The following is a 25,679-nucleotide window of genomic DNA, read 5'->3' on the forward strand; positions in this document are numbered from 1 at the left end:
CTCTCTTACATTTTAAAAAGCAGATATGTTAGTATCGGTTCAGATTTTAAGATACCAATGTAATAGCTTTGTCCATTTAAGCTATTATTAACTGTAGTTGGCTTTGTTTTGTAAACTTACCTAAACAGTTTCTTTAATTTCAGGATTACTTTATTAGAATTGATAATGGCCAAAGTAAGCGAGAAGAACGAAGTTACCAGTGAAGAATTGGCTGGGCTCTTGAAGCAAGCTGACTTTCTTGCAAGCTGTTTCCAAGAAAAATGTCAAACTGTGCTGAGATTAACTTCTGCTGCCAAGAATGAAGATGAGGTAGGATATTGAAATACCAAAATGTTAGATGCTTGTACCTTCTGATTCTATTATTATGGATGCATAAAATCATAAATATCAGATACTCCCAAATATCTTTTGGTTAGTAAAACAGCTTAAGGGATTTACAGGAGTCTCTTAAGAAACTGAAGAGCATCAATAGTTTCCTTTTGCTGCTGCAGTGAGAGAGAGCTTTCTACTTAAGGCTAAGCAAGAATTCAGTGCTTTCAGAGAGCAGATTCCTCACTAAGCCTTAAAAGATTTTTTTTCAGGGTTTTTGTTGTGTTGTGTTCAGTTTGTCAGGTGTTTTGACATTTTTATTTATTGAAGACACTCTTTTAAATTAAAAATTATATTTTGGTCAGGTAATTCAACTTGTATATGGAGATTTGGAATTCATGTTTAATTTCCATAACAAAATAGTATTTCTGACTGGTTTTAAACTGGTTTGAAACAAAAATAATGGAGTTTGTGAAGCATGTCTTTTGCCATGCGGAAGTGAGGACCTCTGATAATCTGGTCTATCTGGACTCATTTGTAGTGGTTTTGCTTTTTAGTTTTCTGCCCTGTTAGGGAAGTAGCTTAAGGACTGTCTTTTATCTTGGCCTGTGCAAGCAGAGGGAGCCTTTATCACCAGGGCTGTAATATGCTGTCTGGTATCTGCTAGAATGTGCCACAGGGCCTTCGCAGACATTGCAACTAAAGGCATGTATGCCTGGCAGGAGACACGCTTGTGGGATCCAGCATCAGATCCCATTGTGCTTTATTGCTGGTGCAGGGAGAACCTGGGATCACAATCCTGGGCTTCTCCTGGACTGTCAAGGAGGAAACTCCTACAGTTGGGAGCCCTGTCAGCTGATGGGGTCCAGCTGTGGGGACACACCATGCACCCCAAGGTTAGGAGCCCCAGGCTGATCTGGGCTCCCAACCATGCACCAAGATGTGCTCCTGCAGCTGGGAGCTATCAGCTGATGGGGCTCCCTGCCTTGGGGGTGTACCCTGTGGCTTGAAAATCCATCCCGGCTACATGGTCAGAGTAACAAAACAGAGTACCTTGTCATAGAAAGTACTATCATCTCCTCTATTTCACTCAGTGCCAGCACAGAATACCAGTCTATATTGCTCTCAAATCTGGTTTCATTGCATCAGTACCAGATCAGTTTAAAATGCATCTAAAACACATGTACCAGAAGCAGTATCAAATACCACAACAAATACAGCCTTCTTAGGTAAAGGCTTTTAAAGTGTGTGTGCATGCATGCACTAAATCAAAACTTAGTGAAACCCTTTTGTATTCAGTTCTGCTTCCTTGAGTCAATTTGTATACAATATCTTTTGGTATGATTATGATGTTTAACTCATTAGTTTTCAACGCCATATATATAGTAAAGGGAGAAAGAATTAAAACAGACTAGAGACCTAATTGTGGAGTGATACTTTTTTAAGACGTCATAACGAACTTTTTTCCAGCAGGAGGAGCACTGTGCTGTGGCACATTTTTTTTTCTAATATAATAATGGAGCTGCAAAAGAAATCATCTTGTAATTACAATGGTGCTCTAGCAAACAAATTCTTCTGTTAAAGAAGAAAGTAAGGACAGCTTTTGTGATAAATTTGAAATGGAAGTCTTTTATTTTACATGCCTTTTTTGTAAGTTTCTGAAACTTGCTTGAGAATATTTACAGGTATCAGGAAGACAAGAAAGACAATTGCTTTTTGAGGTGTAGGTGGAAATGTGTTTCTGTAGGGGGCTTAAGCATACTTCTGTGAGGGATAGGTGAGTGGGAATGGAAGGGGGAGAGAGCTTCCAGCATTTCTTTCTGGGATGGGTGACCAACCTTCTGGCCTTGTGGGCCATATGGATAGCATAGGGATCTGGCCACAGGCTTGGATTCCACATGGGGTCAGAGCATGGAGTTCGTTCTTGGGTGTGATCCTGCATGTAGGCCCAATCCTGCCATACCCTGGATGTAGCCACATGCCTGGATCTGGCTGCAGAGTGACCTTGTGTGCTACATTATCCAGCCCATGAGACCCCACCAAACCTGGACATTTGGCAGCCTGGGAACAGCATTTAACACTGCTATTTCCCCCTTGTTGCCAAATTTATGGACTCTTGAGGATCCCCACAGATTGGATGAAACTGCAGGCTGGATGTGGCCCACAGGCGGGTGGTTGAGCACCACTTTTTTTAGGTCATTGATGGAGAATTTATATTAAGATCTTAAGAGACCTAGCTTCATAGTCTGTTAAAGAACTACATTGACTACTCCAAGAAAAGATAGCAATCTTACATTAAAGAGAAGCATACTGGGACACTTTCAGCAGTTTTGTATTCTACACAGTTATTTTCCTGTGTTCTGTGGTTTCAGTTTAAAAAAATATATGCTTGTTTCTAACAGGACAAAATCTGTGTCCAACTTTAAGGTACTGGTACAGCAGTATTCCCAATGCTGTTCTCAGCTTTCCTTACAGAGCTCTAAAATCCTTCTTGGCTAAAAACAAATAGTTGTTATATCCATATTAAGTTTTAACTTCACTAATATTTGGAGAAAAAAGTATTATGGCTCTGAAATTATATCCACAAATGATTGAGAACATTGGTCAGATCAGCTAAAACTACTGTTACCATGGGTAAAGAAAAGCACTGACCAAAAAAAAAAATCCATAAACAATGCACCTTTTTGTTTACAGGGAATACTCAACAAATATTCAACCATCTTGATCAGTATTTTTGTTGATTCTCTGAGTATTAATGTTTTTGGACATGAGTTTAACTATCTTCAATTGAAAATAATGGAATTGTTCTTGCAAAGAATCTACAGGAAACCCTTGGGATTTGTGGGTTTCAAACACTGCGAATGCCGTATTTTAAATACACTTTAAACCCTTACCGGAGCACCTCGGAAGCTTTGTGCTTGCTGCCGCCAGGCTCCTGCTGCCGCCACTAGAGCCATGCCCCCACCCCAGCTGCCAGGGGCACTAAGTTCATGAACGCAGTGCCCTATTCACAGATTTCTCCATTTGCAGGGATCATGGAAACATCCCCCATGAATGGCGAGGATTGCCTGTATTTTAGTGTTTTCCTCCAAAGAATATGTCTTTCATAGATATTGTACCTTCCCTTCAAAGGTGGCCAGAGGGTGAAAAAAGGCAGCTGCAGAAGCTGCCCCATAGCCATTATTAACATTAACTATGTTAGCATTACGAACCTGCCTTTTTACCATTGCTCTGCTTCCATTAGTACTTACATACAACTTCCAAAAGGAACAGATTTCCTGAAAGTATTCATGCCCCATTTCATGCTTAGATTTTGGTTTGTTTGTTTTTTTGGTTTCTTTTATGGTTTTTGATCAAATTTTAGAAAATATTGTTTCCTCCCCATTGTTTCCTGATTTGCTTTTGCAGAAGAGGTCTTTTATTTTGACTCATGCAAATCTGTTGGATTATGAATCCTAATGAATAGTGGTTTTGTACAGGAATTATATCTCTTTTCAAATGGGCACTGCATTATTAATCTGTACAAACGATTCTTGCCAAGTGTCTACAAAGGGTTGTTTAAAGTATACCTTGTATAAAATTTGATAATCAAGCTGTTCCCAATATCAGGCATTGCTTTAGGCCTATGGTTTTCAACCTTTTTTCATTTATAGATCCCCCCAAAATGTAAATGGTGGTATAGACCTCTTTGAATTCTAAGTGTGGGTATTCATGTACTTTTGATTGATTGTAGTCATCTTTTGTGGACCCCTCAGGGATCCATGGACCGCAGGCTAAAAACTACTGTTCCGGGTGCTATTGGCCTGACCCAGATGGTGAAATGGTAAATGGCCAGAAACAGAAAAGGCAGGAATACAGGTTTCTAGAAAGGTATATATGAGGGACAGTGAACAAAGCCATTTTTCAAACGTGTTGAGCAGCTAGCATCTCTCTTGGGCTGCTGAATGCTCAGTGGTTTTGAAATCATCAGGCCACCTAATTAAATATAGATTTAGGACTCTAAGTTTAGGCTTCTGGTTTGGTTTCTGTTTTTGGAAAGGAGAGGGGGGAAGAATTTTGATTTATTAAATGTCTGAATTTAACTTCTTTGGTTATGTGGCATGAAACAGGTGGGACAGTAGCAACATACCTGCCTACCATTAAAACTGTTTGGAAAGTTTTGCTTTATGCATAGGTATACCCCTATGATTCAGATTTTAGCCAAACAAAATTGTACCAAAAGTCTTTGCTAAAAAAATAGACGTAGGGAAAGAGGCTTAGAATAAAAACTGTCACAGTTCCAGCCATGGAGATTCCTGAGGAACTTGTTTGCCATATAGTCTATTTCCACAAATAATAGCAGTTGTCTTAAAAATATTTTGCTGGTCATAATGTTTACAGGTATCTCTAGATATATTTGTCCTCTTTCTTAAGAAGTATTTAAGCTTTACAGATGTTAAAGTAACTGAAAGTCTTTTACTTAAGCTTCCTTGTCACAATGGAAAAAGGGAGCTTGAGATGAAAAAAAATCCCCAAATATTTTGCTAGCATTGGAATACAGTTGTGCTGTATTAGTTCTTCTCACTGATCTACTTAATTGTTCAGTAGTTGATTTTTTTCTCTGTGATTATAATTTATTTTGCTCTTAAAAGCGATTTATAAAGTAATTTTGATCTGGATTGTGATGTTGACCCTATGCCTAGAGCTACCATATGTCTAGGTTTTGCCAGACAAGTCATCTTTTGGATCCTTTAATCTCCCTCTGGGTGGTTTTTTGAAATCTGAACCAATGCCTGGGATTTTGTTCTGCTCCACAGGCAGGAGTGGGGAAAGGGGGTTTGGAGGCAGTGGACTCTTGTGTATCTGTATGTGCATATGCTCATGGCCAGCATGCAGCCAGGCCAGGTCATGGGAGCAGCCCCAGCAGCTGGATGTAGGTAAATCTTTGGAGGGTAGGTATGGAAGGGTCAGGGCTAGGGGACTATCCAGGGGGCCGGGGGGGGTGGGGGGCGGTGTGTGTGTGTAGGGGATGAGTGTGCTAAGGGAGTTGTTGTCTGCTGGCACTGCCTGGTCGCTGGGGCTGTGGTAAGGTGAGAGAGTATGGGGAAGGTGTGGGGGAGCAGCAGTGAGCTCTGTGGAGCAGCAAGGAGCTCTCTGGCCAGGTTGGCAGCACCAAGGCCAGTACCTTTGCTTGTGGGGCTGGACACCTGGGAGTTGCTGCCCAGGAGTGCTGTACTCAGGCCACCTAGCGTGGCACTGGAGTTCCAGCGCAGGGTGGGGGGGGGTCCCACAGGCATCTATCCTGCCTGTTCCAGGGCTGGACTCACTCTGCTGTCTCCTGCACAAATCAGCGTTGCTATTTTCTGCCCTTGTCAGGATGGGCACAGCTGGTGGCCCCCTCCAGCAGAACTGGGGTGAGCAGAGGGCTGTGAGTTGGGACTGAGGTGCACCAGCATAGCCTGGGGGGTGAGGGACTATGGGTCAGGAGTGAGGAACACCAATAGGGCCAGGGGGCTGCAGGTCAGGAGTGACAGGCGGCAGCAGCAGGGTTAGCGGTGGGCATCAGGTTGGGAGTGAGGTTTTCCCCCCAAAAGGTGTCGTCTTTTTTGGAACTGGAAATATGGTAACCCTACCTTCACAAGAAAAGATATAAAGTAATCTTCCCTTATCTTTGCAATGGCTTCATGGACCTTGAATACGTGCCCTGAGGTATAAGTAGGTGATGACTATTCATTTACTTTCTTCTGGATGGGCATGAAAGAATGGGGAATATCTCTCAGCATATCTGAAACATCCCTCTCCCCAGCCAGGGCTGTGTAGGGAACACCGAGTAAGCTGTTGTTGATTCTCCCTGTAGCTAGTAGCATGTTGTGCCCTGCTTTCAGCAAGAAGGAAAGTAAAGGGAAGAAATGTTACTAGAGTTCTTTTTTGTATCCTAGTATTGCCAGGGGCTGGTCCTGGGGTGTTGTACCTTCCGTTCTGTCACTTAAATGCAGTTTTGCTGAAGTCACAAACCTGTCTTCACTGCCTGTCATCTTGAATAATATAAAGCTCTATTTTTTTCTGTAAATGATGACCTTTTTTTAATTTGTAGTGCCAGAGATCAACCTAGCTACTGAGAGCCTAGTCAAAGAAATAATTATGTGGTTGAATCAATAATATGCAAATAAGATTCTGTCTTTCATACCCAACCAGACTTAGCATCTGCAAATCCCAAATCATGTTTACCCAAGAATAATGTAAATTTTTTGCAGCCAAAGTTCATTTGACCACAAACTTCTTCACAGGATTCCTGCGGATAACAAATTGGTGTCTTCCAGGCGGTGTTTGTGTCTTTAAAGTGGGACACTTGCATTGGATAAACTCAAAGAAAGAAAACATTTGCACAGAAGAAATTTTCTCAGTTAGCAATTTTCTGTATTGCTACTGTTGAAAGATACTGTGTTTTTTGTTAAAACTCTGTCCTTTATGGCAGTGCGTTCCCTAAGCTCTCGTCCTTCAGAGAAGAGATAACATTGCATTTGTCACTAGCTGTATGGAAGAAATTTTTGATTTTAATATGTTGTTTATGGGTTTGGAGGAGAGGGTCTTGTTAGGTATAGATATCTTTTGACAATTTGCAAGAATGGCACACAAGTGGACTTGGAGCCGGTCCTTCCTTTTTTGACAGTTGATGGTTTTCCGTAGACTTTCTGACCTTAAAATCAGATTTATCAACAAATTATGTTGCATGTACTTCTGTGTTCAGAAATGTAGCCTTTCCTTTACAGGAAGCACTGGTTACAATTCGGCTCCTTGATGTTCTTTGTGAAATGACTTCAAACAACAGACAGCTAGAACATTTGCAAACTTGCCCTGGTTTGCTTGAGACGGCTGTTGGTGAGTTGGAAAACCACAGGCTTTATTAACTACTGGCAGGCTTCAAACCTATATAGTGCTGAGCATGAAAACATGTTTTTCACAAGTGATGGTAATTATGATTCTGACCTTTTAATAAAATAAATAAATAAAGCATTGTATTAATCTACATTTTCAAATATTTGATTTGTCTCTGAACTTTCTGCTGCTCTACTGGCTCAGAACCTCATTACCTCTCTTTGCCCAACAGAACCTTTATTCACCTCTCTGCAGTGCTATTTATATGATTAGGTAAAAGACGACAGTTTTCTATGTTATTACACTGTCTGAATGTGTGCTGAAGAAGTTCCTTTAAAAAAAAAAATTGGACTTTTCTTGCATCTGCCTTTATTTTGGAAGCTGAGATAGAATATAGCACTAAAGTACTCATTAATTAATTCTATTTACCCTAATCAGTTCATCATTAAAATAAAGGCCTTGTACTCTAAAAGAAAGCTAAACCAGTCAGGAGAGAGTGCCTTAAGGGAGGAGAGTGAAAAACTGAACATAGTAACTCTTGCCCTTCCAAAGTTAGTTGAACTTAAAGTTGCTGCACATAGGTGTTCAATGTAGCCTATAAAGCTCTGATGTTAATGTAAGAAATATTTTATTGAACATTTTGCACTGACCTTGGAAGCTTATAAAACTCAACTGATATATACAGTGACCTACCAAAAAGACATCTAGAGGAGATCTGTTTCACTGTATACCTACACTTGTCTTCAGCTGATTTTTAGCAAAGCTTGAATGTTTATGTTACCACTTCCACAAAGGAGGGAACACATTAAGATGCACTTAACATCTTGAAAAATCACAAACTATCTATGTGAGTCTTCTTAACAAAGGCACAGAAGGAGAATTCTGAGGAATTAAAGATGATTCCATCGGTCTTACCAATTTATATTCCAGGACTCTTCCAACTAACTGTGCTTGGGTTGACTTTTTTCTGCGTAGCTGTCTCCAGTCTAATTGCACGCAGGTGCAGGCTAGAACTTTGTAACCATGTATGACCCTGTACAGTTCGCAGACATTTCAAGCCGATAGGAAAAAAAAGCATCTCTCATGGATTCTATATTAGCCTACATGCATGCAACAGAAGTCATTTAACCCCGTTGTTGCAGGATTAGCTTAAGTGTACAAGACTCGAACAGTATACAGCACTACCAATGTTTGTAGTTAAATCTTAAGGTAAGAACATATCTAAGGGTTGGGATGATGGGGAACAAGCATCACCAGATTATGAAAATAAACCTTTTCATCTTTTTTTTCCCCCTTAGGTAACATATTGCAAATGACTTTGTATTCAGATTAATCCAGGTTACAGAAGAGTTAAAGTTTAGAAAGGATCAGAAAAAGCTTTTAAATTCAATACAAAGCTACAATCAAGATTCTTTTTCCTACCAGTGTTGCTGGGCTTTTGGTTGTAGATGTGTTGGTCTAAGGACATAGGCAGGCAAGGTTCTTTGAGTAGGTGTGATATCTATTTACTCAAAGAACTTTGCCTGCCTTTTTTCTTACTAGTTGCATTTAAGCACAGAACTAAATCATGCATTAAAGTTACTGATTGATTTCCATTAGATCTGTTGTAATTTTCAAGGCTGTATGTTCAGAGCCCAGGTAGCTAATGCACATCATTTATTTGGAGCTTGGTAGAACTCCAGGAGAGCTGGCTGTTTTGACTGAATGTCTAACTAAGCTAGTGGGATTCATTCAGTGGCATGTGGGGCATAGTGGATGGAAGCACTTTTTTTCGAGTCAGAGAAAAAGAGGCTTCCTAGGAGACAGCTACCACATGCCATTTCTAAGGCTTCTTCTCTTTCTGCATCTCTCTTCCTTTAAGAAGCATTGATCATTGCCTTTGCCTCCTTGTAGTGAACTGGAGAGGCTTCCCCCTTCATTCACTGCCTCTTGTTCCCTTTCTGTAAAGGCAGTATGTTTCCTTCCCTTTAAGTATAGGATCAAGCACAGAAAAGTTACTGGAACTCCCCCTTATGTGTTAGTGTTTGGAAAATGCTGAAATATGTGAGAGAGAGAAGAAACACAACAGGTCTAGAAAAAAGGCTAAGAGCAGGGAGACTAAATTTTAATTATTTTAAAATAGGTAAACAAGTTTGAGGCCAGACATAGAATTGTTGGCTGTCTTGGCATTATTTGTGGGGCTCAAGCTTTAAACAACTGCCATCTTTCCCTAAATTAGGTGATTCCTTTCCCCCGATCCCCAAAGTTCTGCCTAATTCAAAATGACCTGCTGACTGGAGGTGGCTATCCTTCCTGTGCATACATGAAGCCATTAAGTTCTATGGTTTGGCAGGGCACTGTTGGTGCCTGCCACTTTAAGGGCTGAGCCAAGCAGCCAGCAGGTGCTTGATTGTGGTGGCCATTTTAGATCTCTGACCACCTATATAAAAGAGCAGTTCCCTGCTGGCAGGCCAGGCAGAAACGTCACCTGGCTGCAAGGCTGCATGCAACATCCTGCAGGTAAGGGCAGGAGCTTAAGGGGATGGTTTGGAGGCTCCTGGTCCTGGGCATGATGTAAAACTGCACCCTACTGGGAGTGGGTGGCCTAGTGGTGCTCCCAGTGGTGCGGGACCCCTAGGAAATGCTAGGCCAGTTACCACCACAGTGAAAGGTGGGTTGGAGTGCCTTAACCCCAGCCCCCTCCTTCGGGTGGGTCATTAAATATCGGAGGTAGTTGGGGCAGGGGGGCCAGGCACGGCTGCGGTCACCTGAGCCCATTTGGGGTTCAAGACCCTGAGGAGATGAGGAGCACCAGTGAGGGGGTGGAAATGTGGAGCTCTAGTGAGGCACCCCCAGTGAGGGGCAGAGATGTGGAGCACCAGTGAAAGCAGGGAAACCCAGAGGGCTAGGAGCCCACTATGTGTGTGGGTGAGGATATAAAGTTGACCCTATGCAAGGGGGTGGAGTGTGAGGGGCCCTAGTGAGAGGAGGGTGGTATGAATGTGTGTGCATCTGAGGCCTGACAGTGAGGCCTAAGCTTGGTCCAGCTGTAATCCGGGAGCGTTGTAATCTGGATGCCACCTGCGAGGCTTGGGCTGCAGTGTAGGGGAGGAACAGAGCCACAGATAGTGCCCCCTGGCATTGGGGCAAGAATGTGCAGCCTCCTGTTTAATTAACATCTCAATTAAGTTTCATCAAGGCATGGCAGGGGAGACAGGTGGGCATTGTGCGCTGAGGCAGGTCGGGAAACTAGCACTGTGGCTAGTCCAGGAGCCCCACTTTGCCACATATAGTAAAACATTTTAAAAGCTTTCAAAAAATTAGACCACCAAAGCTTCAGAGATTTTCCCACCTTCTAAGTCAACTGTCTGGGATGGAAAAAATGTTATGTGGCCTGTGGTTTTTTAATTTTAATTTCAACCCAAATCATACTGAACCTTTTGTACCAGGAATGTGGCCACATTTTGAGTAGAAGGAGGGCCAGACTTTTTCCAGGGAGATTCATCACTGCAACCTATTTTTGTTTTATGCTTTTGCAAATATTCTGCAAACATATTTTGTGCCTGTATATTGCATTTTAGGAAAATGTCTGTGGGGATTGTTAGAGAGACTGTAAACTCTTGGGACAAAGAGAAACATTATTTAATATGTGCATCTCACTAGGAAATAAGTGGGCTTCTCGGTACTGCTGCAATTTAAAGGTTAAAAATATTTCCTCTTGGTGGGATTTTTCAAAAGCATAATTCCCATAGACTTGAACGTTCCACTCTTTCCTTGTCCTTTTCCAGACTTTCCTGAAGATTTGTGTATTGTAGGGTACAGAATGAAGGGAGGCAAAACAAACATTCCAGAAAGTTCAGTTCTTCTAAAATGGAGAAAAAATGAGCACAAGTGAGGGACAGTATCAACAAGTGTGTGAGAGTCATTAGTAATTTAGGGGTTTGCCTTCAAAGATGGGAGTGCAGAAAACTGAACTCAACCTAAAAACAAATAAGAGAAAAAACACCCTCCTGATTTCAGGACTGTTTTGTATCTTACACGGGTACTTAAATTAAGAAGCGGAGTGGAACTGGCAGGATTTGGTTCTTCCAGCACATTCTGGAATACCTGGAATTTATTTCATTTGGTGTATGTTGCTGATGTTTCAGAAAAAATAAAAGCAAAAAAAGCAAGCTGATCAAAGCACCAAGCTTATCAAGATCTATGATAGCTTGAACCTGGAAATATATTCAAATGTATGTTTTCTTTCTTATGCAGATATTTTGCAGTTAACTCATCTTGCTGGGAAGCAAGCTACAAATGTCTTTACTGCCACTCATTCTGTGACAGGGGAGGGAGAAATTTCCCATCCGGCTGTTGGTTTTAAATCTCACCTCATTCGCTTGATTGGAAATTTATGTTACAAGAATAAAGAAAACCAAGACAAGGTATGATAGTTTTCCATGCAAGTCTTGCATGTAATCAGATATGCATGTTTGAGATTAACTATATTTGCTAGTCATTAATATAACTGATCTATTAATGCTGGAAATAGAGAAAGTAATTTTGCTTCATTACTTCAGAATTATGTCACCCAAAAGATGCATATGTTATTATCATAATATAAATATATTCATCAATAACAAAAAGTATTTATCATGAATACTTTAATTTTACCTTACTATCTCTGCCCAACAGTCAACAAACTCAGGTTCCTTTCTCCTTTGCCCCCTCCACACCAGATTGCAGTTACTGAAAAAGAAGATAAACCCCAATCTGGCTTGGGGAGGAGACTGTTGTTTAATTTTTCAGTCAGTCTTTGTATTGCGGTTCGTTCCCCCCCCTTACCCCCCATAATTCTCTTCTGCTTTTGAGGTACAAGCCTAGTTCTACCACACCCTTTCCCTTAGAGTCTCATCTCTCATTTTCCTTTCCGGAATGACACCAGAAGGGAAATGGGAGGCAACATCAGTATATTTTAATAAATGCTCTGCTAAGTTTTCAATAAGATGTGGTTTTGCTCCAGACTTGACTGCTTTTCTGTCTGAGATAGGCCAACCTTTCACAAAAAGTACTTTAACCCTTAAATGTATTATATAGCAAAGCCTTAGCAGAATCTGACAAATTTTGCTGTAAGGCAAGTTAATCAAAGGACTTCTATATATGTTATGATTCACTGGTAGTATACAGTTTTGTGAGAGATCAACTGGGTAGTTTTTTCTCAGTCTAAACAGCATCATACACTGTCATGGAGGCTCTGACAAATCAAAGCTTTCTAATACTTCTCTAGTTCTTTCATCAAAGATTTTTTTCAATTCAGAAGTGCTGCAGAAACTTTATATTTTATTGAAGGGAATGCATCCTATCTAGTCCTTTTATCTATCCCCCTTTCCCTCTAGAACAGTGATGGCCTACATTCGTGGCATGTGTGTTGTAAGTTAAGTTCAAGCGCATCAAGTTAAGCCACACCCCCTCCATGAGTGCCACTCTACTTTCCACTTCCTCCCTGGTCTAAACACAGTGGCTGCTGGTGGCACTTGTGGCATATGTGCCACAGTTTGAACACCCCTGTGCTAAAGGGTAGGTATTAGAACAGCTGTGTTTTCTGGCTTGTGAAGGCTGGAGATTTACATTCCAGAACAGTTGACAACTTAACAAAGTTTTTTTTTTTTTTTTTTGTGGATATTACATTTTATTGGACCCACTACATCGTTGGGATAGATTTAGACAGACTTTTGGGTATCACAGTATGCTTTTGGTCTATATCTATCCCAACCATGTAGTGAGTCCAATAAAAGATATCACCCCCCAAAAAAATTCTTGCCTCTTGCATATTTCCTGGACTGTCATAGTGGTGCTGGTTCAACCGCTACATTACTTCGACACTACCAATGTAAAGGAAAGAAATGTCTCCAGAAAAAAAATTTAAAAGAATAATAGAATGGGTGACTTGGAGGACTTATGCTGGGATATACAGAATTTTACTTCCATCTCAGGTATTCAGATCAGGCCCATGTCACCAGAAACCAAAAGTACCAGAGGTAATATTGATTGCTGCTGTTCCAAGCTATGCTCAGGGAATTAATTTTGAGTCTAATTCCACATCGCTGTGACACAAAATCAGCACTTCTAAGATGTTGACATTTCTTTCTTTGATTCCTTCATTTTACAAGGGATAGTATTCTCTTTTGTATTAATGTGAGATCAGATCTGTTTCTGGGGTTGGGTGGCCTTTCACTATTGTAAGGCATGTATGGTTAGTCCTTTTACCTTCTTTCATTTTATCTGACTGTATGATAAAAGATTTCATGTCTGAATATTTAGTGCAGATATTTTTGTTGCTTTGCTTTTGTCTTTGGCTATATATGCACCAGATTGTACTCGGATGATAAATGAGGAATGTTTCACACAGAAGAGTCCTGCAAACTTATTATATTTTATTCAGACATACCCAGGAGTATTGGGCACACAATTCCTGTTGTTGCAAGTAGGAACTTGGCATGCACATCACCTTTAAACTTTCTTGAAATCCCCATTCTAAACTATTTTAAAGCTTCTTGCTCATGATCCTAGGACCCTATTTTTGTGCCCCATGAAAACTCCAGAGATGTCCATAGCTTGTTTTCCAGCAGGCATTTACATGTATATTTGCTTATTTTAAATTAGTGCTGATAATGGCACTTCTCATCTTCCAAGCACTTCAAGCATTAACTGCTTAAATTCCTAACAAGGGTATATAAGTAAATATTATCCAACTGCACACATGGGGAAAGTGAACTACTGAGACTTCAAGGAGTAGTTTAAAGCTACTGACACTCTGGAGCTGGGATTGGATGAAAACAGAATTATATGCTAGACTGACAGTCCTCTCTTTAAACATTGTTTCATAATGCTTATCTTATTACAACAGAGAGGAGAGGGCTAGCTAGTTGCAGATTTACACAACACTTTGTTTCTTATATCAAAGTGTAAACCATTTCATAGAATGCTGCTTCTGTTGCTATCTCAGACAAATATCTTTGATCAGTATGCCAGAAAGAGCTGTGCCTTCAGTAATTGTGTTTGGGTTAACTTGTTAGTATAACTCTGTTAGCACAGTGGGGACAGTGACTCTTCAGTACGTTTTTGTGCTCTGCTCAACATATTGTCCTGATCAGGACTCCTAAGCAGCTCTGTACTGCTACTGTTAACAATTTTTAAGATTCTCCTTATGAAAGTTTCTTCTACACTTTGCTCTTTGCCTCTAACACTCCCCATTACTGCTAGTCCCCACACAACTCTTCCCATGGCAGCAATGCTAAAAAATAGTTGTGTATAAAGGGCTTCAGAAAGCCACTGATATTTTACCAGAATATTTAGTTATGCTTAAAGGTGATCTGTGTGACTTGTTCTTAAAACATTGGGGACCACAGGCATTCTGAGTTAAGTGGTGGCTTGCTTTAAGCCCTGTGCATGGACAACATGGGCACGTCCAAACAAGTGTACACATGCAGGGGCACACATAGCAACAGCGCATTTGTGCCTCTGCTTTGTGTTCCAGGGCATGCCCCTGCGCATACAAACCAAATTGTCCTGGGTGGAGTAGAGGTGCTGGGGCCAGCACCTGAATTGGCCCCAGCAGTCTTATCTGGGATTCTGGGGCCTCCTAGGGTAGCAGTGGTGCTGGTTCAGCTGCAAAGATCCTAGCCGGCAGCCAGAGCATGGCTTTGGATGGCCAGACTCCATTTCTGGCAGTGCACATGTACGCCGCACCAGGGTTTTTTTGTTTTGTTTTGGGCCTTTTGAGTGCTGTTTTTTTGATCCTGGGATCTCCCAGTGTGAAATTTTGGCACAACACTGTAAATTGGCAGTGTGGCAAATGGGTGCATATGTGCTGCATGTGGATTGCGGCACCTCGAACAGCTTTTGAGGTGCCACAAACTGCATGTGTGAACTCAGCTGGATGCACTCCATGGTTTTACTGCCAGAAGAACAGGCTGTGGAGATGAACTTTGTGCCAGCCCTATATTTTATGTAGAATACAGGCAATCCTCGGACTTGCGAAAAAATTGGTTCCTGAAAACCCCGTCTTAGGTGGCACGTTGAAACTCAGAACAATTTTCTCATAAGAAACAATGTTATAAATGGGGGATTGGTTTCTGAACCAAGGCCCAATACCCTATTTTCACTAAAAATACCCCAGACTCGATCAATTATAGATGAGTAATATAGCTACGTTAATGTATTTACATTATAAATAGTAATCATATTGATTTGGAAGGACTTCTTTAAGGTGACTTTGCTGAACTTTTTGAAAGGCTCTTGGTTGGACTTTTTGGAGGGTTCTTGACTGGAGTCTTCTCAGGAGTCTTGGCTGCAGGTTTTTCTGGAGTCTTGTCTGCTTTCTTAAAGTGTCCAAGGAAGTTTGGACAGATGTTCACCAGGGAGATGAACAATGCAGTGAACTTGTTCGCTGGCATTGCGTCACATCGGATCAAGTGTTCTAAAGTTGAAACTGATGTCATAAAGTTGAAACAGGGTGTCAGTTTATACATGTAAATGCAAAACATTGTTAACGCAAAATATTGTAAGTCAAGGACTGTATATCTGAGGAACGCAGGGGCAGAGTCAGTGCAGCATGCAAGCTAGAAATGAGAGGTAATGGCTTTGCAAAACAAATATCATTCTCTTTTATTGCTCTCTCCCCGTAACCTCCCCTGCCATACCATGCACACACCTGCTATGTGCTTAGCTAGTGGAGAGGATTAAGAAGGTGATTTGTGGGAAATATGGGGGCGAAACTCACAAGTGGAAAAAGATACTGCCTCTGTATTTGTATTAAAACTATTGTTTAGCTTTCAAAACGTGTATATAGTGTTAACCCTATGCTATAATCTTGATGGAAACATTCTTGGCTTGGACTTTGTTAGCATTAGGAATGTATTGTTTATGTCTTTTTCTTCCTCATAGTTTTATTTTTTGCAGTTGCGATAAGATATAGGAAAAACCCAAGGATTTAAGCTGTAAAATGAGATGCTGCTATGAAAGTTGGTTGTTTGCAGCTGAGCCACTCCATTTATACATTTTTTTTGTGAAGCTAGGTTGATTGGTATAGCAAGGGAAGCGTTGGACAAAATGTATAGGTCTGGTCACTGTAAAGTATGTCTGTACAGTGCAGCTTTAATTATGGATGCTGGTTTGCCAAATACACCTGATGTAAATATGGATTGTCACTTGTTAATCAGGGTGTCCCAGGACCCGAAGGGGCCGGGAAGATTTACCGGGAGAGTAGGACGCCGCAGTGGAGGGAGAGCACGCGCGGTTCGTTAGCCGCGTCTATGTACAGCTGCGGCTGGCAGCTGACGGTGACGTCAGCCGCTGGCTGGGAGATTTAAAAATGGCGGCTGCCGCTCCAGCGGGGGCGGATGGAGAGGGGAACAAACGGCTGGCAAAGCCATCCCCAACGACAGCCCAGCGGGACAAGAGCAGCTGAGCTGAAGTGCTGGAGAGTCTGGTAGCCAGGAGAAGAGGCAGAACGTCGGGATCACTGGCAGAGAAAGCCTGCAGCGCCAGATTGGGTGAGCAGAGGAGGATCAAGACCACCCAGGAAGATCCCGAGCCACAGGAAGTAAGTGCCGTGGTGGTGGGTGTGGGAAGCACTGAAGAGGGGCGTGAGGCTGAAGGCTCGCCCGGTGGGAAAGAAAGATCAGGGCGGGATCGCCGCCTAGAATAGAGGGCAGCGATCGAAGGATACGGGGACAGCGCTATATATGTTTACTCCCGGGGGGGCGCTGGTGGTAGGTCAGGGAGGTAGGCCTTATAGAAGGATCACTTTGAAGAAGTATGCTGCTGATTGTGTAGGGTGACGGATCAGTGGTGGGAATTATACAGTGTTATAGGGCTGGGACATCTGTACCAGCGGGGAAGGAGTCTGACGTACCATCACGGAGCAGGTAGAGACCACAGGTGGCATGAGGCCAGGGTGTAGGGGTGGCAGGAGCCCTGTATGTAACCGACAAGGCCAACCCTGGACACTGAGGGACCTCTGAACTAGCCCCGCCCCACTGGGATAACAGCAAAGTCGTGGCAGGCAAGAAGCGGGGTTGGCGAAGCAGGTATACAACCAAACCTCGTAACACCAGTGCTCGGTGAAGAGGGTGGTCACCAAAACAGGGTGCCAGTTTACTAGGAGGGATCTACGAAGGCCCGTCGGGGACACAGGGCTAGTAGGAAAAAATTCAGCCCTTCATAAGGACCTAATTAGGCCTGTATATTCCTCACCCTCAGCTGCCTGCTGAAGGAAGGAGCAGCCAAGAACCACTATATCTGAGACACCCTCACTGTGGGAGTCCTGGGGACAAGCATGGGACTTTCCTAGAGAGAGAGAGAGAGAGAGAGAGAGAGAGAGACTATGGATTTTAGTTTGGATTTTGTTTTGTTTGGTGTCTTTTATACCTCCCACGAGCAGTCTGTGTTGCTCTACAGGAGGAGAAAAATGGAGGAGGATTCTTTTGAGCTTGAACACATATGACTGATTATTGGAGGTTGGGGAGCTTGTGTGAAGGGGAAACATGGTAGAACTTGCAATAATATGCATGTCATCTGAGGCTGGGACTGATTTTGTTTTGTGTGTAAATGGTGCTTAAGGCAAGGGAACCTGGTTGGAGGCCTTTAGGCACAACCAGATTATCAATAATAAGCAATACATTTATTTTTTCCCTACTTCTGGCTCCTTTTCAGTAGAAAGTTAGCTTTTAGCTTTATTGTAGCTTTTGCTTAATATCACAAAAAAGAATGACTAAGTTTTTGCTAGAAATTCCTAGGTGTCCTGATTTTGAACTTGCTCTGTTAAATTACTGTGATATTGATGGAGGGTGCTAGATGGCCTCTCTAAATACCAGTGTTCAAAATTGCAACATGCACATGATGGAGCAATCTGTATCTGAATTGACCTGTCTGTTTGGAGGGACATTCTCTAAAGAATGAGATGATAGCTTATTCTCCATCTCTCATTAATCTGCCCAGAGGTTTGTAAAATCTAGGAGTTCTGACTGAAGCTTTTCTCACAGTTTGAATACCTGGAGTCCTATATTATGTTCATGTTATTTCTTTGCTAAAATATAGTCATTAAGAAAAATGTAATTTTATGCAAGTCAGCTGTAATCATCCTCAGTTTTCAGCTTAATAAAACAATGTTTTAAACATAGAGATGCATTTCTTTAAGTGCCTGCCTTAGAGATAGGTGATCTCAAGGAGACGCCATCTGAGTAAGACAGGTGACAAAAGCAAGGAGTGCTAAGGTAAGGAACGGGAGTCCAGACAGTCTTCCTAAATGGGGGGTGGCACGCACAGTCTTGCAAGGCCTTAAATGCCTGTATACCAATGCTCGCAGTATGGGGAATAAACAGGAAGAACTCGCCCTCAGAATAGCTACTTCAAACCCAGATGTCATAAGGCTAGCAGAAGCATGGTGGGATTTGTCCCATGACTGGGCAGTTAGCATTAGGGGCTATAGGATTTACAGGCAGGATAGAGAAGGAAGGAAAGGTGGGGGTGTGGCGTTCTATGTCAAGGAGGAATACACATCCTCTGCCAGCAGAATGGAGTCAGAGGAAGGGCAGGCTGAAGTGCTCTGGGTCAAGATTGAAGGGGGCCGTGGGGACAGTGATTTGACGATGGGGGTCTACTACAGACCCGCCAACCAAGGGGAGGAGCTGGACTGGGAATTTTCAAGCCAGCTTGCAGAGGCCCTTAAGGCAAGGGATGTAGTTGTCATGGGTGATTTTAATTACCTGTACATCTGCTGGGAGGAACAGTCAGCCAGGACGGACCGTTACAGGAGGTTCCTGGCTGAGATACAAGACCTCCACTTAATTCAGGAGGTGCATGGTCCCACCAGAGGAAATGCCCTGTTGGACCCGGTTCTGGTCACAGGCGATGATCTGGTAAGGGGCCTCCAGGTTCTTGACCACCTGGGCGATAGCGATCATCGCTTGATGGAATTCACCATCCAGCGCAGGGTGTCAAGGGCCTGCAGCAAGACAGTAGCCCTAGACTTTAGGAGGGCCAGCTTCAACAAGTTCAGTGAACTTCATCTGGTTCCAGTCTGCCCAGCTCTCCAGCCTGTCCAGGTCCACCTGTATCTACAACCTATCTTTTGGCATAACCACACTCCCCCATAATGTGGTGTTGCCCACAAATTTGGCCAGCGAGCTTTTCACTTCCACATCCAAATCACTGATAAAGGTGTTGAAAAGCACCAGTCCAAGCACAGACCCCTGAGGGGACACTACTGGCCACTACTTGCCAGGACAACAGAGATCCATTCATGAGAACTCTCTGGGTCCTACCATGCAGCCAGCTTTCCACCCACTGAACTGTTGAGCAGTTAAGCTCACTATCTTCCAATTTTTCCACAAGGATATTGTGGGATTTCATAGATTTCATAGACATCAGGGCTGGAAGGGACCTCGGGAGATCATCGAGTCCAGCCCCCTGCCCAAAGGGCAGGAAGTCAGCTGGGGTCATAGGATCCCAGCAAGATAAGCATCCAATTTACTCTTGAAGGTGTTCAATGTAGGTGCTTGAACCACCTCTGCTGGCAGACTGTTCCAGACCTTGGGGGCTCGGACAGTAAAGAAATTCTTCCTTATGTCCAGCCTGAAATGGTCTTGAAGGAGTTTGTGACCGTTCGACCTAGTCATCCCTTGGGGTGCTCTGGTGAACAAACATTCCCCCAGATCCTGGTGGTCACCCCTGATAAACTTATAGGTGGCCATCAGATCACCCCTGAGCCTACACTTTTCCAGGCTAAAGAGTCCCATGTCTCTCAGCCTATCATCGTAAGATCTGTTTTCCTGACCTCTGATCATGCATGTGGCTCTCCTCTGGACTCTTTCAAGCTTCTCCAAATCCAAGGCCGAGTACAAGGGGAGAATGACGTCCCGGGATTTGCTCAAGAAGCATCTACGGATGCAAGCCAGCGTTTTGGTCGCTTTATTAGCCGCAGCATGGCATTGGAGGCTCATGTTCATCTTGTGGTCAATGATGACCCCCAAGTCTCTTTCTTCTGTAGTGCTATCCAACGTAGCACTGCCGAGCCTATAAGGATGCTGCAGGTTTTTCCTCCCAAGGTGGAGAACCTTGCATTTTTCGGTGTTAAACACCATGAGGTTCTAGTCTGCCCATTTGCTGAGCTTGTCCAGGTCAGCCTGGATCACCCGCCTATCTTCTGGCGTGGATGCTTTGCCCCAAAGTTTGGTGTCATCGGCGAACTTTGCCAGTCCACTCCTGACTCCAATGTCCACATCATTAATGAAGATGTTGAACAGTATGGGTCCAAGGACAGAGTCTTGAGGGACCCCACTGGTCACAGGGCACCACGATGAGTGACTGCCATCAATTACAACCCTCTGGGTCCTACCACAGAGCCAATTTCCCAGCCAGCGGATCATGGTGGAGCCAAGGCTGCAACTGGCCAGTTTGGCCAAGAGGTGATCATGGGATACCAGATCAAAAGCTTTTTTGAAGTCAAGATATATGACATCAATCTCTTCTCCCTCGTCTAGGTGATAGGTCACCTGGTCGTAGAAGGAAATGAGATTGGTCAAACAAGACCTACCCACAACAAACCCGTGCTGGCTATCCCTTAGGATGTTAGCCTGGGCCAGTCCATCAAGGATAGCCTCCTTAATAAACTTTTCTAAGATCTTCCCCAGGATAGAAGTCAGGGTAATAGGCCTGTAGTTGGCTGGATCCACTCTCCTCCCTTTCTTGAAGATCGGCACCACATTGGCCTTCTTCCAGTCTTCGGGCACTACAGGAGTTTTCAAAGATCCGTGCCAGGGGCTGGGCTATGACGCTCGCCAGCTCCTTGAGTACCCTGGGGTGCAGATTGTCAGGGCTGGCTGACTTGAAGGTATCCAGCTTCTCAAGGTGTTCCTTCACGAGGTCAGCCTTTATGGAGGGTAGGGGATCCCCATCACCCGGATCTCCCTGTCCCATAGCAGGCATGGGCGTCCCATGGGACTGATGAAAGACTGATGCATACTAGATCAAAAGTCTTTGGAAGTCTAGGTATATAATGTTGACCGTCTCTCCCGTGTCCAGGTGGCTAGAGACCTGTTCATAGGAAGAGATGAGATTGGTAAGACGAGACCTACGTGCAACAAAGCCATACTGGCTGTTGTTCAGAATCTTGCCCTCAACAAACATATTGCACATAGTTTCTTTAATGAGTTTTTCCAGGATTTTCCCTTGGATGGAGGTTAGGCTGATTGGCCTATAGTTGCCTGGATCCTCCCTCTTACCCTTCTTGAAGATGAGCACAATGTTGGCCCTCTCAGGGATTTCCCCTGTGTGCCACGATTTCTGAAAGAGCTTTGCCAGGGGTTTCAGAATGACCTCATCCAGCTCCTTTAGCACTCTTGGGTAAAGTCCATCTGGTCCTGCTGACTTATAAATGTCTCGCTTTTGTAGTTGGTTTTGTACCTGCTCAGCATCCGCAGTGGGAAGGTTATCATTCCCACTGTGCCTTCTGTCATCCTTATCTCGCTTGCCTTTACCCTTAGTTCTGTGAAATACTGAAGCAAAGTAGGCACTCAGGAGTTCAGTTTTTCCCGAGGTGTCCTTTACCAGCTGTCCCTAGGTGTTAAGCAGGGGCCCCATACTTCCATTTGTTTTTCCTTCTGCTCCCTACATACCTAAAGAAGGACTTCTTATCGTCCTTGACTCCCTTGGCTAACTTAAACTACAAGTGCGGACCACTGTTGTATAGTCCTCCTTGAGGACTGTCCCTGGCTTCCACTGTGTGTACGCCTGTCATTTTCTTTTTCAAGAGGACCGCAATGTCCCTATTGAGCCAGGAGGGCTTGCCAGCCCTTCTGCTACCTTTCCTTTTCATGGGAATGGTTTTCTTTTGTGCTTCGAGTATTGTGTTCTTGAGGAACCACCACTTTTTGTGCACCCCATTCACCTTTTGTGCATGGTCCCACATCATGTCCCCTACTAATGCTCTGAGCCTGTTGAAGTCGGCATTTTTTTAAGTCCAGGATTTCAATCCCGCTAGTTGATTTTTCAACCTTGCAGTGGAAAGCGAACCCAATGAGCTCATGGTTGCTGTCACCCAGGTTACCCTCAGTGTTCAAGCCAAACACCAGATCATCTCCTTTGGCCAAGACCAAGTCTAGGAGAATGGTACCTCTAGTTGGCCCTCGCACTTGCTGGGTGAGAAAGAGCTACTCGATTACAGTTAAGAAACTACATGACTGATCCAGCCTAACCAAGTGTTCCTCCCAATCTATGTCCGGGTAATTGAAGTCACCCATGACAACCAAGTCCCTTGCACTTACGGCCTGTCAGTTCTCAAGAGAACTCCAGATCCAGCTTCTCTCCTTGGTTCGGTGACCTGTAGTAAATGCCTACAGTTAGATTCCTCTTGGAGCCAATGTCAGCTTCCAGAGAGGTGTACTGCTTTCTCACAGAGAGCTACCCCTCCTCACAAGACTATGCCAAGTCTTTTCTCCCTGCTTGATCCCTTCTGTGCAGGGTGTAGCCCTGTATGGCTACACTCCAGTCATGCAAGGAGTTCCCACCAGGTCTCCATGATCCCTACCAGGTCATATTGCCCACTAGAGAGCAGGAGGGCTAGCGCCTCCTACTTGTTCCCCAGGCTCCTGGCACTGGTGTACAGGCAGCCGAGGCCTCCAGCTGGCACACTTGATTTCCTGAGGCGCTGCGGGAGAACCATTATGTTAGCATTTTCAAAAACAGTTATCTTAGTGTCCTCCATGTGGCAAGTTTCCTGTGCGCCAGTCCTCCGGCATGCTCCACTTGAAGTTTCCCCATCCCCCAGCAAAGTCGGTTTAAAGCCCTGTCCAGTTGATCAGCCATCCTGGCTGAGAACAGGGACTTACCTCTCCATGTGAGATGGATGCCATCTCATCCCAGGAGTCCTCTCTCCCTGAAGTGCATGCTGTGGTCGAAGGAACCAGAGCCCTCGCAGTAGCACCACTGTCGGAAGTGTCTGTTTACTTCTTCCACACAGCTTTCCCTCTTGGGTCAATGGTCTGCAACAGGGAGCACAGAAGAGAAAACTACTTGAGCCCCCAGTCCCTTGAGCCCGGCCCCCAGAGCCCTGTAGTCACTCATGACCTGGTTAGGGTTACCCCTGGCCCACAGGGATGAGAAGCATGGGGTAGTAGTCAGAGGGATGGATGAGCCTGGGGATCCTCTCACCAATGTCCTCGATGCGGGCCCCAGGAAGGCAGCAGACCTCTCAGGCGAAGCGGTCCATATGGCAGAGAGGTCCCCCCCATATCCCTTAGGAGAGAGTCCCCCACCACTCGACATCCCCTCCTACTGGTTGGGAGTACTTACCTCCTCCTCCAGTCTCTCTGTTGGAGTCTCCTCATGTGTGCAGCATCAGGGGAGGAGTAGCCCTAGCTCTGCATGCCAAAAATGAGCTATCATAAAAGTTCTAGTATATGTTAGCTGCAATGGTGTCTCTCACCAGTGCAGGCAGGAAGTGGTTTCAACTTTACAGACTTGACTGAGTGTGGCTCTGTTGCGGAGAGTGACCAGTTAGGTGCAGGTTACAATGCTGCAGTGATTTCATGCTGTCTCCTAGAGTGCCCATTTTACCAGCAACTCCGTTTCCTTCTTATACTCTTCAGTTGTTTAGCTTGAAAGCATTCCTCTTTGATAGTTGGTTGAGTAAAGTCCGAACAAAGTGGGTAGGGAGGGACCATCATATTACAGTTGCTAACTGCTCGGCTGCAGTTTTGGGTCATTCAGTTGTGAAACTTCTTTTTGCAAGCTTTTGATCAGTCCAGAGGTTACATTTCAGTAAAATGGGATGGGTCTTGATTGAGTGAATGGGATACCTTGGGCATTGATGCTGTTTTGGGTAGTTGTTTTAGCAGTGAGGCAGAACTCAAAATATTCTGAACCGGTGATGGTCTATGGAAACATTTGCAAAACATCAAACAGACATTGAGTGTGTGTTCCAAAAAATATGCCTTGATCAAGGGAGGATATATGTCAACAAGAAGGATACAGTCATATAGGGAGATGCAGTTATTTATGAATGGTTTAGCATAATAAAACATTGGGTACATTTGCAACTAGCACAGGAGATATAATCAGTTGGAATTGCTTCATTCCTCATGGCCCTAGGCACAATCTTGCATTCTTGTGCAAGATTCACTGTTATTTTAATTTGGTCATTTACATTTCATGTGCCTGAGTGACTAAGATTTCTTTGCAGTACTTTTAATATGCCTACATTTTCAGGTTGTGGTTAAATCTGAGGGAGATGGTCTTAATGTCAGAGGAAGACACTTCTGTAGGGACATTAAGCTAGGTGTCCCCCAAGACCATTTTAAAGGTTGGCATGCCATGACAAATTTTAATATCCTCTAAGGCAGGGGTCAACTTTTTTGGAATGGGGCACACCGCTTTAATGGAGATTAGCTGTGAGTATGAACCACTTCCATCCCAGGCTCCACCACTGCAGCTGCAGTCATCACTCCCTCCTCCCCACAGTGCTGCTGCCACTGCTGCTTCTGCCTGCTTCCTTGTCTCAGATGTTGCTGAAGCTCCCTGGCTTTGTAGGGCATACATTGTCAGCCCCTACATTAAGGCCATGAACAGACATGCATTTATAGTGCTGTAAGTGTCAGCATAAAGAACCTGGTGGGAGAGAATCCATATAAATATAATCTACCTTGTCTTCTGAATTTGCCACAAAAAAGTAACTAAATTGCATGTTGAGAATACGTATTGTTTTGTACATTAAGAGCAAGATTGAGACTCCAGATTGAGGAATTTTGAGGCATAGAAGGTTAATGAGCTATGAGCAGTAATGAAGTTTTTCTGTGGGATGATGATTATTGGTCTGTATTAATTAATTAATTAATCAATTAGTATTGATTCTAATTTTGAATCTATTGGGGAGCTATAGAAATTAAATTTTTCAGATTTAAATTTGAAGAAGGAAGAAACAGTTTGGTTCTATATGCATCTTTGCGTCAGACCCACAGTATTTTTCAGCTTGGAGTGTGAAGACAATCAGGTGTGAGGCCATGTGTCCTAATGCCCAAAACAGGGCTCTACTGATGTTCACTGTGTGATGTAGATAAGCCACTTAACCCTTCCATATGTGCAGACTATTCACTAGTTAACAAGGGGTGTGATGTTAAAGTCAAATTTCTTTGTAAAGTTCTGAGTTAAGTTATTTAGCTGTGTTTAGTTGCTTATGTGCTTCTCCATGAAAATTACACCAACACAAAATGTTCTTGGCCTGATTGACAGGGGTATGCAACTCCTGCCGAAGACACAGGCCATAGATACTTTAGAGATATTATTAAAAGTAGCCTCCTTTTGAAGCTCCTATTACAATGTGAAAAATAGATCCAGAAGATTTCTTGTGTCCCCTTTCTTTTTATAATCATCTGCTTAAACTCTTAGCCAGTATTATTGGTTGCTTGGGGCAGGACCACCATACATGGAGGAATGTATTTTTTCTTTTTCTGAGCACATACTCTCCAGCACAGATCTGAGCCGGCACTTCAGATTCT

The 25,679-nt window shown here is 43.6% G+C and overlaps 1 protein-coding gene across 2 annotated transcripts in view; it reads left to right on the plus strand.

The window, feature by feature from the left end:
- Positions 1 to 25,679, plus strand: part of ATXN10 (ataxin 10) — a 219,968-nt gene that overhangs the window by 110,560 nt on the left and 83,729 nt on the right. For both annotated transcript variants that reach the window (XM_090043804.1, XM_090043805.1), the window contains 3 exons: positions 144 to 309; positions 7,059 to 7,167; positions 11,401 to 11,570. In XM_090043804.1, coding sequence (XP_089899930.1) covers positions 144 to 309; positions 7,059 to 7,167; positions 11,401 to 11,570 — 445 coding nt within the window. The remainder of the gene's footprint in view (positions 1 to 143; positions 310 to 7,058; positions 7,168 to 11,400; positions 11,571 to 25,679) is intronic.

The sequence above is a fragment of the Crocodylus siamensis genome, chromosome 4, assembly GCF_052110815.1.
Source record: "Crocodylus siamensis isolate JL-2025a chromosome 4, ASM5211081v1, whole genome shotgun sequence".
NCBI classification, from domain to species: domain Eukaryota; kingdom Metazoa; phylum Chordata; order Crocodylia; family Crocodylidae; genus Crocodylus; species Crocodylus siamensis.